This window comes from Acinonyx jubatus, chromosome B3 (assembly GCF_027475565.1).
Source record: "Acinonyx jubatus isolate Ajub_Pintada_27869175 chromosome B3, VMU_Ajub_asm_v1.0, whole genome shotgun sequence".
Classification (NCBI taxonomy): Eukaryota; Metazoa; Chordata; class Mammalia; order Carnivora; family Felidae; genus Acinonyx; species Acinonyx jubatus.
Genome location: NC_069386.1, coordinates 5,374,775 through 5,388,928, shown reverse-complemented (window position 1 = coordinate 5,388,928; position 14,154 = coordinate 5,374,775). Strand labels below are relative to the sequence as shown.

Sequence of the window (14,154 nt, the reverse complement as noted above, 5' to 3'; positions counted from 1 at the left end):
TGGCCAGCAGACACATGAAAAGACGCTCAACACGATTCATCGTCCGGGAAATGCAAATCAAAGCCACAAGGGAGAGGTCACCTCACACCTGTCAGAACGGCTAAAATCAACAACACAAGAAACAACAGGTATTGGCGACGATGTGGAGAAAAAGGAACCAACCCTTGTGCACAGTGGGTGGGAACGCAAACTGGGGCAGCCACTCTGGAAAACAGTATGGGGGGTCCCCAAAAAGTTAAAAAAAAAATCACTACCCTACAATCCAGAAATCACACTACTGGGTATTTACCCCCAAAATACAAAAACACTAATTGATTCAAAGGGATACATGCACCCCTAAGTTGACTGCAGCATTATGTACAATAGCCAAATTATGGAAACAGCCCACATGTCCATCAACAAACAGATGGGATGCCTGGGTGGCTCAGTCGGTTGAGCGTCCGACTTCGGCTCAGGTCATGACCTCACGGTTTGTGGGTTCGAGCCCGGCGTCAGGCTCTGTGCTGACAGCTCGGAGCCTGGAGCCTGCTTCCGCTTCTGTGTCTGTCTCCCTCTCTCCCCGCTCCCCCACTTGCCCTCTGTCTCTGTCTCTCTCTCAGAAATAAGCATTAAAAAATTTTTTTTAATTAAAAAAAAACCCAGATGAATGGATACAGAAGATGTGGTGTACATACACAATGGAATATTATTCTGCCATGAAAAGGAACGCGCTCTTGCCGTTTGCAACAACATGGATGGAGCTAGAGAATATGATGGGACGTGAAGTCAGGCAGAGAAAGACAAATACCATATGATTTCACTCATGTGGAATTTAAAAAACAAAACAAGCTAAGGAAGGAAAAAAAAAAAAAGACAAACCAAAAACAGACTTTAAACTATAGAGAACTGATGGTTAAGAGGAGACGTGGATTGGGGGAATGGGCGAAATAGGCAGCGGCATTAAGGAGTGAGCTTATCACGATGGGCACCAGGTGCCGTATGGAAGTGCCCAATCACTATATTGTACACCTGCAACTAATATACCACTGTATGCTAACTATCCTCAAATTAAATTAAAAACTCAAGAAAAATAGGGGCGCCTGGGTGGCTTGGTCGGTTAAGCGTCCGACTTCAGCTCAGGTCATGATCTCAAGGTCCGTGAGTTTGAGCCCCGCGTCAGGCTCTGTGCAGACAGCTCAGAGCCTGGAGCCTGTTTCAGATTCTGTGTCTCCCTCTCTCTCTGCCCCTCCCCTGTTCATGCTCTGTCTCTGTTTCAAAAATAAACGTTAAAAAAAATTAAAAAAAAAAAAACTTAAAAATAAAGATACCATATACAGGATCTTCTCTGACCACAACAGGGTGAAGTTAGAAACCAATAACAAAACTGAAAATTCACAATATTGTGGAAATTGAACCATACATTTTAAGCAACCAGTGGATCAAAGAGGCAATCACAGGGCAAACTAGAAAACAGAGACAAATGAAAATGAAAGCACAACAGTCGAAACTCACGGATGCAGCAAGCGTGGTGTCAAGGGGGAAATTTCTAGCTATAAATGCTCACATTTAAAAACAAGAAAGATCTGAAGTCAACAACCTAACTTTAAACTAGGATAAAAAAAAAAAAAACTAAAGCAAAAGCTCACAGAGGGAAGAAAACAGTAAAGACTACACCACACATAAAGGAAACCAATAGGGAAAAACAAAACCAAAAGTTGGCTCTCTGAAAACATAAATAATATTGACAAACTTTGAGCTAGATGGACTAAGGAAAAAAAGAGAGAAGACTCAAATTATTAAAATCAGAAATGAAAGTGGGGACATTACTACTGATTCTACAGAAATGAACAAGATTTGAAGAGTATACTATGAAAAATTGTATGCTAACGAGTTGGATAACCTCCACGAAATGGACAAATTCCTAGAAACACAAAATGTACTGAGACTAAATTACAAAGCAATAGACAATCTGAATAGACATACAACTAGTAAGGACATTAAATCAGTAATCAAATCTCACCCAACAAAGAGAAGCCCAGGACCTGAAGGCTTCACTGGTAAATTCCACCAAACATTTGATGAACTAATACCAATGCTTCTCAAACTTTAAAAAAAAAAAAAAAAATGAAGTGGGGGCGGGGAGAACACTACCCAACTCATTCTATGAAGCCAGCATAACTGTGACACCAAAGCCAAAGGCATTACAAGAAAACTACACACCAATATCCCTTTTAAACATTGACACAAAAATCCTCAGCAAAACACAAGCAAACAGAATTCAGCAGCATTTAAAAAGGATTACACACCAAGACCGAGTAGGATTTATTCCTGGAATGCAAGGACGATGATTACACCACATGAACAAAATGAAGAAAAAAAAACACATGATCATCTCAATCAATGAAGAGCATTTGACAAAATCCGACACCCTTTCATGATAAAAGCACCCAATAAAATAGGGAAAAGAAGGAAACTATCTCCACGTAATAAAAGCTGCATATGAGAAACCCACAGCAAACAGAATAAATGGTCAAAGACAAAGTTTTTCCTTTAAGATCAGGAATAAGGCAAGGATGCCCACTCTCACCACTGCTATTTAACACAGTATTGGAGGTTCTAGTCAGAGTCATTAGGCAATCAAAGAAATAAAAGGCATCCAAATTGGAAAAAAAGAAGCAAAACTATCTGTTTGCAGATAATATGATCTTATATAGAAAACCCTGGGGGCGCCTGGGTGGCTCAGTCGGTTAAGCATCCAACTTCAGCTCAGGTCACGATCTTGCCGTCCGTGAGTTCGAGCCCCGCGTCGGGCTCTGGGCTGATGGCTCAGAGCCTGGAGCCTGCTTCCGATTCTGTGTCTCCCTCTCTGCCCCTCCCCCGTTCATGCTTTGTTTCTCTCTGTCTCAAAAACAAATAAATAAATAAATAAAAAAGAAAACCCTAGAATCCACAAGAAAACTAGCAGAGTAAATGAATTTAGCAGAGTAACAGGATAGCAAAGCTGTACACAAAAATCAAGTGCATTTCTATACCCAAACAATGAACAATCTTAAAAGGAAATTTTAAAAACAATTCCATTTACAATAAAATCAGAAATAAAATACATAGGAGGTAAAAGACCTGTACGATGAAAACTACAAAACACTGCTGAAAATAATTTTTTTTTTCAACATTTATTTTTGGGACAGAGAGAGACAGAGCATGAACAGGGGAGGGGCAGAGAGAGAGGGAGACACAGAATCGGAAACAGGCTCCAGGCTCTGAGCCATCAGTCCAGAGCCCGACGCGGGGCTCGAACTCATGGACCGCGAGATCGTGACCTGGCTGAAGTCGGACGCTTAACCGACCGCGCCACCCAGGCGCCCCTAAAAATAATTTAAAAAGACATATATACGCGGAGATACAGCCCACGTTCATGGAAAGATTTAATATCGCAAACATGTCAATACTACCAAAAGTGATCTACAGATTCAATACAATCCCTATCAAAATCCCAGTGACATTTTTGCAGAAATAGGAAAACCCAAGGTGCCTGGGGGTGGCTCAGTTGAGCAACCGACTGTGCATTGCAGCTCAGATCATGATCTGACAGTTCATGAGTTCAAGCCCTGCATCTGGCTCTGTGCTGACAGTGTGGAGCCTGCTTGGGATTCTCCCTCCTTCTCTCAGTCCCTCCCCTGCTTGTGCATACACGTGCACTCTGTCTCTCAAAATAAATACATAAGCTTTATTTTATTTTTTAGCATTTATTTACTTTTGAGACAGAGACAGAGCATGAACAGGGGAGGGGTAGAGAGAGAGGGAGACACAGAATCCAAAGCAGGCTCCAGGCTCTGAGCTGTCCGCACAGAGCCTGACGTGGGGCTCGAACTCACGGACCATGAGATCATGACCTGGGCCGGAGTCAGATGCTTAACTGACTGAGCCACCCAGGGGCCCCAATAAACTTTAAAAGACAAAAAACCAAAACAAACAAACAAACAAAAAAAACCCATCCTAATATTCACATATATTCCTGAAGGGACCGTGAATAGTCAAAAAATTCTTTTTTCCTCCTCCTTTTTTTTTTTTTTTTTTTTTTTAAGAGCCTGACCCAGAACTCCATCCCATGACCCTGGGACCATAACCTGAGCCAAAATCAAGAGTTGGATGCTCAACCAACTGAGCCACCCAGGTGCTCCCCAAACATTTCAAAGTTTATTTTGGGAGAGGGGGGCACAAGCAAGGGAGGGACAGAGAGAGAGGAGAGACAAAATCCCACACAGGCTCCGCACTGTCAGCAAATAGCCCATGAGATCATGATCTGAGCTGAAACCAAGTGTCAGACGTTTAACTGACTGAGCCACCCAGGCACTCCCCCCGCCTTTTTAAAAATTTATTTTGAGAGCGAGCGAGAGAGAAAATATGAATCCCAAATAGGCTCCACGCTGTCAGTGCAGAGCCCAACGCAGGACTCAAACCCACAAACCACGAGATCATGACCCAAGCTGAAATCAAGAATCCTCAGATGCTTACCCGACTGAGCCACCCAGGCACCCCACCCCCAAAACATTCTTGAAATAGACAAACAAAAGTGGAGGACATACTTCCTGATTTCAAAAGCTACTACACAAAGCTACAGCCATCACAACGGTGTGGCCCTGGCATCAAGACAGATACAGAGATCGATGGAACAGAACAGAGAGCCCGGAAGTGAACCCTTGCAAGTGATTTTTGACAAGGGTGCCAAGACCAGCCCATAGGAAAAGAACAGTCTTTTCAACAAATGGTGCCGGGAAAACTGGACAATCACGTGCAAAAGAACGAAGTTGGATCCTTACCTAATACCAGACCTGTAAATTAACTCAACATGAAGAAGGGACCCAAATGCAGCTCCTAAAACAATAAAACTCTTGGACGAAAACACAGGAAAAAAGCTTCAGGACACTGAATTTGGCGATCATTTCTTTAATAGGACACCAAAAGCACAGGCAACAAAAGGAAAACAAGTCGGACTTCATGAAAATTAAAACTTTTTTTTTTTTTTTTTTTTTTTACATCACCAGACCCTATGCACAAGAGTAAAACAGCAACCCTCAGGAGAAAATATTTCCAAATCACATATCTGATGGGGAATTAATATCCACAATACATAGGGAACTCCTAAAACTCAACAAAAATCAAATAGTGCAATTCAAAATGTCCAAAGGACTTGAACAGACCTTTTTCCAAAGATACATGAATGGCCAATAAGCACATGAGATGCTCCACATCGCTAATCATTAGGGAAATGCAAATCAGTATCACAAGGAGATCGCACCTTACACCATTATTAGGATGGTGATTATCAAGGACAACAGAAAACAAGTGTCGGGCAAGGAGGTGGAAAAATCGGAAGCTCGTGCACTGCTGCAGGAACTAAAAATGATACCGGGCTCCTGGCTCACTCAGCAGAGGGCGCGACCCTTGATCTCAAGATTGTGAGCTCAAGCCCCACGTTGGGAGTGGAGATTACCCTAAAAAATATATAAAATCTTGGGGCACCTGGGCGGCTCAGTCAGTTGAGGGTCTGACTTCGGCTCAGGTCATGATCTCATGGTTCATGAGTTCGAGTCCCACTTTGGGCTTGCTACTGTCAGCACAGAGCCTGCTTCAATCCTCTGTCCCCCTATCCTTGCCCCTCCCCCATTCATGCTCCCTCTCAAAAATAAACATTAAAAAATTTTTTAATGTATAAAATTTTTTATAAAAAATTTTTTTAATATATAAAAAATATTAAAAATTTTTTTAATATACAAAATCTTTTTTTTTAATATATAAAATCTTTTTTTTCCAACGTTTATTTATTTTTTTGGGACAGAGAGAGAACAGAGCATGAACTCGGGAGGGGCAGAGAGAGAGGGAGACACAGAATCGAAAACAGGCTCCAGGCCCTGAGCCATCAGCCCAGAGTCCAACGCGGGGCTCGAACTCACGGACCGCGAGATCGTGACCTGGCTGAAGTCGGACGCTTAACCGACTGCGCCACCCAGGCGCCCCTTTAATATATAAAACCTTAAGGGCACCTGGGTGCCCATCCGACTCCTGGTTTCAGCTCAAGTCATGATCTCACGGTTCCTGCGTTCAAGCCCCGGGTCTGGCTCTGCACTGACAGCATGGAGCCTACTTGGGATTCTCTCTCTCCCTTTCTCTCTCTCTCAGCCCCTCTCCAGCTTGTTCTCTTTCAAAATATTAAAATATATAAAATCTTAAAAAAAAGTTAAAGAAATGGTATAGCCTCTGTGGGAAGCAGTATGTAGGCTTATCAAAAAATTAAAAAGAGAATTACCATATGACCCAGAAATTCCACTTCTGAGTATTCACCCCAAAGAATCGGAAACAGAGTCCCAAAGAACTATTTGTACACCTATGTTCATAGCAGCATTATCCATAACAGCTGAAACACAGAAGCAACCCTGCGACCATCAACTGAGGAGTGGATAAACAAAATGTGGTATGTACATGAGATGGAATATTCTTCTGGCCTAAAAAGGAAATCCTGCAATATGCTATAACATGGGTGAAGCTTGAGGACATTATACTAAGTAATAGAAGCTAGTGACAAAAAAATATATAAGATCCCATTTATATGAGGTACTTAGACTAGTCGGAATCAGAAAGACAGAAGGTATAATGGTAGTTTCCAGGGGAGAGTAGGGAATCATTGTTCAGTAGGTAAAAAGTTTTGGGGCACCTGGGTGGCTCAGTGAAGTGTCTGACTCTTGATTTTGGCTCAGGTCATGATCTCAAGGTTTGTTCAAGCCCTGTGTTGGCTTCACATGATGGAAGCCCGCATAACAATAAAAATGAACGAACTACACACAGGACACCACATGGATGGATCATACCGTGTTCAATGAAAAAACAAAACACAAAGGAACATACGCAGAATGGCTCCATTTACATAAAGTTCAAAAGCAGACAAACTATCATAAGGACACGCGCAAAGGTGATACAATTCTAAGAGAGAATAGGGGAGGGAGTAACAAAAGATGACCCCCAGTGGTTCCCAATCTCCACCCTACATTCAGTCACCTTGGGTCAGGTGGGGGAGCTTTAAAATCTACCCCAGCCTAGGCTCCCCACGTGGAGGGTCTGATCCCACAGCGTCTGCAGTGCTGGCCTTGGGCTTCCCTTCCAAAGCTCCCAGGTGTTTCTAACATGAGGACAAAGTGGAAGGCGTGGCCCTAAGGTGTGGCGGGAGGGGCGGGTGCGGGCATCTGGGCTGCTGGCTTCCTTGCCGGGGGTGGGAGTCTCACAGATGTTAACTGTAGAATTTACTGTACGTTTCTTTTATGCCCTTATCTGGAGCCGTCAGCCCTCCGCTTTCTCCACAGCATACACGTAGGTGTTCCAGGGCCCACAGCTCACAGCCCTTACCTGGAGCCGCTTGTCTACGAAATACTCCACTCGGCGGGGCCGATCCAAGCTGCTCGTGTCCTTGTGGCCAAGCTGTCCGTATTTACCTAAAGTGAAACGAGCCCCTTGGCCATCCTCGCCGCTCGACCTTGGGGCTGCCCCCCTCCAGGAAGGAAATTCAGTCCATGCACCAAAGTGCTGGGTCTAATCCTCCACTCCGCTGGGGTCTGCTCTGGGAGATCAGGAGACCAGGCCACAGAGTCCTCAGGGCCAGGCGAACCCCCAGGCCCCCAAGGGGGCAGCTGCCACCAGCCATTCCGGGCAAGATGCTCTTCCGGATGGCCTGCTCCTCGCTCGCCCCAGATACTCGGAGCAGAGATTTCTGTTGGAACCTTTTTTTCTGCCGGGTGCAGACCAACAGACGGGTCATCAACGCTGCCCAACTATTCCCTTAAGACAACTTTTCAGAAAGATAAATGGGAAGTACTAACAGCGTCTCTTTCTCCTGTCTGGTCTCTGAGCTTTGGTGTGCTTGGGCCGGTTCTGGACAAGGGGATACACAGTTCAGTCCCTGACTCCCCAGTGGTCAGGCCGAGGCCCCTGCTTCCTCACGGCTGCATGGCTGTCGTCTCCTGCCCTCTCCTTCCCAGTCCCTTCCCCTTCCACTGGCTCAAGCATCACCCGAGCAAGCCCTTACTTACCCCAGCCCCAGGTGTAGAGCTCCCCCGTTCCTACAACCAGAAAGACAGGAAGGGGCTGTCACAAGGGATTTGTCTACACGGCCCGCCACAACCCCCAGCCAGCACCTTGTATGTGTCACGAGCTCTGCTGGGCACAGCAAAACATACTCTCTAACGACTGTGTGATGGCACTCGGGGTGGTAAAGGACGCAGGCTGAACCAGTCTACCTTCCTTTCTGCCAGCTGAGGGGCTACATCTCAGAGCTACCGAGTTCAGGAGTCTCAGAGGCTGGACTGGGCAGGCCCTGCTCTCAGACAAAGGAGGCCAACACTAGCCTCCCTCTAGGAGGCGGGACCTTCGGGGCCTGCCGGCTGGGGACCTACTGCTGACACCCCGCGGGGGCTGGGGCCGCAGTCACTGAAGTGAGGCAGCTACTCAGCACTCGTCAAAGACCCTGAAAATAGCAGTGTTTAAGGTGATTGCACTCTTTCCCGGAGCAGGTGTGGGACCGGGAAGAGGGACTTCCTGCTCCATTGTGACCCAGCCCGCCCAGCCCCACTCACTGGTCACCACTGCTGTGTGCCGGGATCCACAGCTGGCCTTGACTGCATCTGTGCCCGGGGGGAGATCCAGTAAAGCGGGGAAGGGCTGGATGGCTATGAAGGGGGCCAGGCCTCCACTCTCACCCTCGGCTGTCCTCACGTCACAACCGTCTTCCTTCAGTCCACTGGCTTCAGGGAAGCAGGGAGCGTGATGAGGATAATGGCGGTTCACAGGGAGCACGGACCTACCCCTTACCCACACATTAGCTCCTCTGGCACAAAAGCGCCACGGAGCACCTTCTGTCCACCCCCCGCACTCCCAGGACGTGCTGGGCTCGACAGGTCCGCAGGGAATGTGGTGTTGACGCACCAGCCTCACCACTCTCCCATCCCTAGGGGCCAAGGGTCCTGCAGCGGGGCCTGGGGCCCCACGTTGTCATGTGTCCCTTCTGAGCACCGTGGGGTCTCAGGCCAGCACGTGGCCAGGAGTCGGGACTGACAGAAACACACACAGAACTGACGCTCACCTTCCCCTGCAGCGGCCTTGCCAACCTCTGCCAGGCTCCTGCTGGGCAGGGCCAGCTGTCCGGAGTCGTTCCAGCCCCAGATGTAAATATCGCCAGTCTCTGAAAAAGAGATAAAGGGGACCCATCAAATAGACTGTAAAGCCCCCACAACCTCCAAGGACCCCTGAATCCATCCAAACTCCCTCGTACCCTCTAGCTCCCTGGGGACAACAAATGCCTGCCCTGCCCAAGTTAGCACAGGGCAGAGCCTCCCCCAGCCCCCAGCAGTTTCCTGGTCTTTTCTTTCTTTCTTTTTTATTTCTTTTTATCTATTTAGAGTGAGACGAGTGGGGGAGGGGCAAGGGGAGGGGGAGAGAGAATCCCAAACAGGCTCCGCATTGTCAGTGCAGAGCCCAACGCGGGGCTCCCTCTCACGAACCATAGGATCATGACCTGAGCCAAACGCTTGACTGAGCCCCCTAGGTGCCCCTGGACTAACACCATCTTGGACAAACCTGCCATGACAACAGGCCTGTGGCCTGAAGCCTTCTTGAGCACAGCCCCCTGACACATTCTCTTTTAGGTCACGCACACAAGAGCCCTTAAGAACAGCCTTGGGGCGTAAGGTCTTTGGATCTGCTCTGGAAAGGAATCTGACACTTAACTATTCTCAGTCTCCTCCAGGTGGTCCCCCGGCGTGGACTCCCCAGCCTCGAGGGCTGGGGTGGGAGGTGAGGTCGCAGCCGACTTGCAGCTGCCCACCACACACGTCCGGAAGTAAACTTTCTCGTCAAGCTGGACTAGGCCTTTTCTTTGGTCCACAACTTCTTTGGAGGTCATTTTGCACAAACTTCCCTTTCACGGAACGTCCCACAACACACATTTCAGAAATGTGCCCTTGGAAGTTCCCAACATTTCCCTTTCAAACCCACTGAGCCCTTTGTTAACATCCCTTTGTTAATCCGCCCTCCCCCCTCCCAGGTACCGTGGAAGGCGTTTTCTGGAAGCTCTCACCTCCCCATCTCCCACAACACCACAGTTTGTTGGCTGGAGCAATGGCCCTCCTGTAAAAACCCACTAACGACTGTAGCTCGCTTTTATCAAGCGTTCGATCTATGCCAGTGTTTCAAGCACTTTTCACATATAATCACTCACTCCTCGTGACAGCCCTACAGAGGGTCACATGACCATATCCCATTTTATTTACGAGAAGACACGCGGCATGGACGGGTTAAGTGCCCTGCCCAAGGTCACAGGGGGCAAAAGGATGTCTGCTCTGAAGCACCTGTGCTCCAAACACTCTAGGAAACAAGGCTCCCAGCTCCTTCCGACCCCTAAGTGTGAGACTTCCCATCCAGCTGCTCTCTTCTCTTCCCTCTGGCCCAGCAGTTTTCAGGTCTGGCTGCCAACCCAGGGCCATTACATGAGACTACGGGGGGCGGAGGTGCAGGCATAAGTTGTTGTTACAGCTGCCCCCGACCCCCGGAGACGTAAGTGGCAGCCAGAGCCCCAGATGCAGACCCTTGACTAGATCTGCTCCCGGCCCCACCCAACACCCCAGGAATCAGCTGCAGCCGGGGCCCTGCCAGGGCGGCGAACTTACAATCCGAAGCGAGGGTCCTCACTCTAGGCTCACCCTCCCCACCCTCATCCTCCCCGTGGGCACCTGAGCGTCCCCTGTGGGCCACACGTCATGGCCACCTGACTCACTGAGCCTTTCTTCTCCATTCTCCTTGGCTCAGCTGACCCCTCACCCCTTCACGCACCCTTGCAGTGTTTTAGGAAGGCAGCCCTGCCTGGAGGCGGAGGGATGGGGGAGGTGGGAGGCCAACAGAAGGTAGAAAACAACTGCAACAGTACCGGTGTGAGTGGGTAATGGCTGTGGCAGAGGGGCTGAATTTTTTTTTAGTGTTTTACTTATTTCTGGGAGAGAGTGCTTGAGCATGCACTCCTGTACGGGGGGGGGGGGGGGGGGGTGAGGGGGGAGGGACAGAGGGGGAGAGAGTGAGACAGAGAATCCCAAGCAGGTTCCACGCTGTCAGTACAGAGCCAGACGCCGGGCACCATCTCACAAACCCTGAGATCATGACGTGAGCCGATATCAAGAGTCAGATGCTTAACGGACCGAGCCACCCAGGTGCCCGAGAGGGGCTGAATTCGAAAGGCATGTAGGAGTCCCGAATGACTGAGCTGATTAACGCAGGATGAACTTGGAAGGAGGCCCGGCTAGGCTACCCACCCACACCGGAAAAGAAGAAAGGGTTGGAGCCTTGGAGCCCCGGAGTTTGTCCGGAGAGGCGCTAGGTCACTTACCACTCACACACACGGAGTGCCAGCCCCCTGCAGCCACCTCAGCCATGGGTACGCCCTGCAGCGCCTCCAGCGGCCTCGGCTCCAGCTCGGCCTCCAGAGTCCCGTGGCCCAGCTGTCCATGCCTGAGCAAGGGAGACCCCGGTCAGGTCTCCCCTTCCTTACCGCAATCACACTCGGCTTGCCCCCACACGGTCACCTCCCACGCGGAGCCACGTTTATCTGCCCCGCCCCCGCCCCCGCCAGAGGCCCACGGGCCACGCCTGGCCACGCCCCCCACTCACCGGCCCTGGCCCCAGGAGAACACCTGGCCCGCCTCGTCCAGCAGCAACGCGTGCTCGGCGCCCAGCTCCAGCCGGCGCGCCCGCAGCTCGGGGGCCAGAGGGCTGTAGAAGGGCGGCCGCGGACTCACGTAGGCCCGCCCGCCGGGCAACAGGGGCAGGGCCCCGGCCTGGGGCTCACCGCCCGGTGCGTCTTCCCCCTCGGCCTCCGGCCCCACGGTGTGGGCCCACAGGGGCTCTCCGCTCAGCGCCGAACCCGGCGCCCAGGCCTGCAGCTCCGTCCCGGCCCCGCGTCCCGGCCCGGCGCGCAGCACCACGAGGAGCGCCTCCGAGGCCCACGCGTCCCTGCAGCCGCCCGCCGCGCAGCCCGCGGAGCCCGACAGCTCCAGCCGGCCTCCACCTGTGGGGACGGAGAGGGGGCTGGGGAGCGGGTAGGCCACTCACCCGGGGTCGTGACCGGATGGGGGGGCGCGGTGGGGGGGACGCTCACGGGTCACGAAGGCGGTGTAGCTCCAGCTCGCGCTCACGCGGCAGACGTCCGCGCCCTCGCCCGGGGTCTGCAGCGGCTCGGGGCTGTGCACCTGGCGCCCGCGCCCGGAGCCCAGCGCCTGCCCGAAGCCGCAGAAACCGAAGCCGAACCAGGATCCTCGGCGCTCCTCGGCCATGCCCGGGCGGCGCCCTCTGCTGGCCGCCACCTGAATGGGGTGGGCGGTGGGACAGGGTTAGGAATCCTACCAGATTCAGGGGCTGCCGAGAATGGAGGCACTTTCCCTGTCCTCCCTTGGACTCAAGCAAGCTCGGCGTCGCCCAGAGTGGGCACCAGGTATTTAAGTGGCCTCTCCCTTAGACGTTGGCCTAGGATCTGAGCACCTCCAGCTCCAAATTCCCAGTGTCAGGCACGTTATCCCGTGTAATCTTGGGAACCAGAATTCCCATTTGACAGAGGAGACTCCCAGAGAAAGTAGCCTTTACAACCACACTGTGCTCCTCCCACCAGCGCAAAGCGGAGCGCTTGGGAGACAGTGTCCTGTGCAGGTTACAACCAGCTCCAGGGTTCACACGTTTGCCTCTGCAGGTGGCCATGTCTGTGTCCTTGGCCAATTAAGCTCTCTGAGTCCGATTCCGTTTCTTCCGTTTTACAAAAGCAAGGGGTAGGAAAGGGCGCTGTCTGTACCTACCCCGTCTGCGTGGAACAGATGGAAAAACGGGTTTAAGTACTGGCACATATCACGATAGGCACAAGGGAAGTATTGGTTTATTAAATCCAGTACTTAGAGTGGATTTAAAAAAGACCAGTGGTACTGGTTTTCCAGGGACCTATGTAACAATAATTTCAGCTGGACCTCACCTAGTCATTTATTCGTTCTACACGGGGCCGATAACACAGCTGTCTGTCCCCGAGGAGCTCACACATAAAGGGGAGACAAAGCCACAGTTCAGTGGTTACAAAAGCAACGCCGCTTCTTCCGTACAGCATGCTCGGCCTGATGAGAATTTCACATTTTCAAGCGTTGTAAGTCAGCTACTGGGTCCCTCCTGCGACCAAACCTCCTTGACCCGGACCTGGGCTCCTAATCCCTTCCGTGTAGTCCCAACCCAAGGGAGTCTCTGACCTCGTTCCTGACCCTATGCCCTCCATCCTCTCGGGCAGCTCCTTCCGACCAGCACTCTAGAGGGAGGAAAAGCAAAAGCGGGGGAGCAGGGCAGCCGTCCAGGAACGGCTTGCCAGGCCCTGGAAGGACCCGGCTGACAGCCGCCGCGGAGGAAAGGTTTGAAGAGCCGCGCCCCGAGCGAGGCGCCCATTGGCTGCCGCAGCCTCCCCCGGCCAATCGCCGGCGATGAAGGTGACGTCCCGTTCGGGGCGGCGCTCACCTCGCCGGCAGCGGCCAGCGCTGCGGTCTGTCCAGCTCGAGTTCCGTCAAGCCGGCCCCGGGGCTTGCGCTGGGCCGCTGCGCCCTCAGTGTGAACGAGGTAACCTCCGGTGGGCGCGGGCCCGAGGCAAAGGTCGGGTCGGACGGCCCCACCCTACGCAGCCACGCGCGGGGCCGCGGAACTTGGGTCAGAATCCAAGTCGAAGAGCTGGCGAAGAGCCACTGCGGAGACACGTGCTCCCTGTCATTCCCCCTCACTCCGGGACCGCGGCAGCTCACCCACACGCGCGGAACCGATGCCCGACAGGAAGCAGCAGTACTAGGCGGGAGCCTCGGCGAGCTTAACCTTCCATTGGCTCGGGACCTGTCACTCATCTGTGTGAACCAATGAGCCTCAGTCTGGGCTCCCAGAACGGAAGCAGGCTTCTCGCGGACTGCCCGCCCCGGCAGGTCAGGGAGCTCTTGCCCTCACCTGTTTCAGCTAAGGGTTTTTTCCAGGAGGGAAGAGCATGCCCCGAGGACACACCCACCCCAAATCCAGAGCAAGGCCCGAGTGGAGGCCACTGGGAAGTCTTAATACAAAGACAAAAATATTGAAGGGGCAGCA

The 14,154-nt window shown here is 51.5% G+C and overlaps 1 protein-coding gene across 8 annotated transcripts in view; it reads right to left on the bottom strand.

The window, feature by feature from the left end:
• Positions 1-13,680, bottom strand: part of RCCD1 (RCC1 domain containing 1) — a 35,728-nt gene extending 22,048 nt beyond the window's left edge. For 5 of the 8 annotated variants that reach the window (XR_008298949.1, XM_027068127.2, XM_053223529.1 and 2 more), the window contains exons 1-8: positions 13,549-13,680; positions 12,167-12,371; positions 11,680-12,076; positions 11,399-11,520; positions 9,107-9,205; positions 8,601-8,768; positions 8,058-8,087; positions 7,378-7,463 (exon numbers count right to left, since the gene is read on the bottom strand). Coding sequence is in view for 7 of the 8 variants with exons in the window: in XM_027068127.2 (XP_026923928.1) it covers positions 7,378-7,463; positions 8,058-8,087; positions 8,601-8,768; positions 9,107-9,205; positions 11,399-11,520; positions 11,680-12,076; positions 12,167-12,341 (1,077 nt within the window). In the remaining variant the exon portion in view is untranslated. The other 3 variants (XM_027068128.2, XM_027068131.2, XM_053223530.1) reach the window with 3 other exon arrangements.
• Positions 13,681-14,154: the final 474 nt, after the last annotated feature.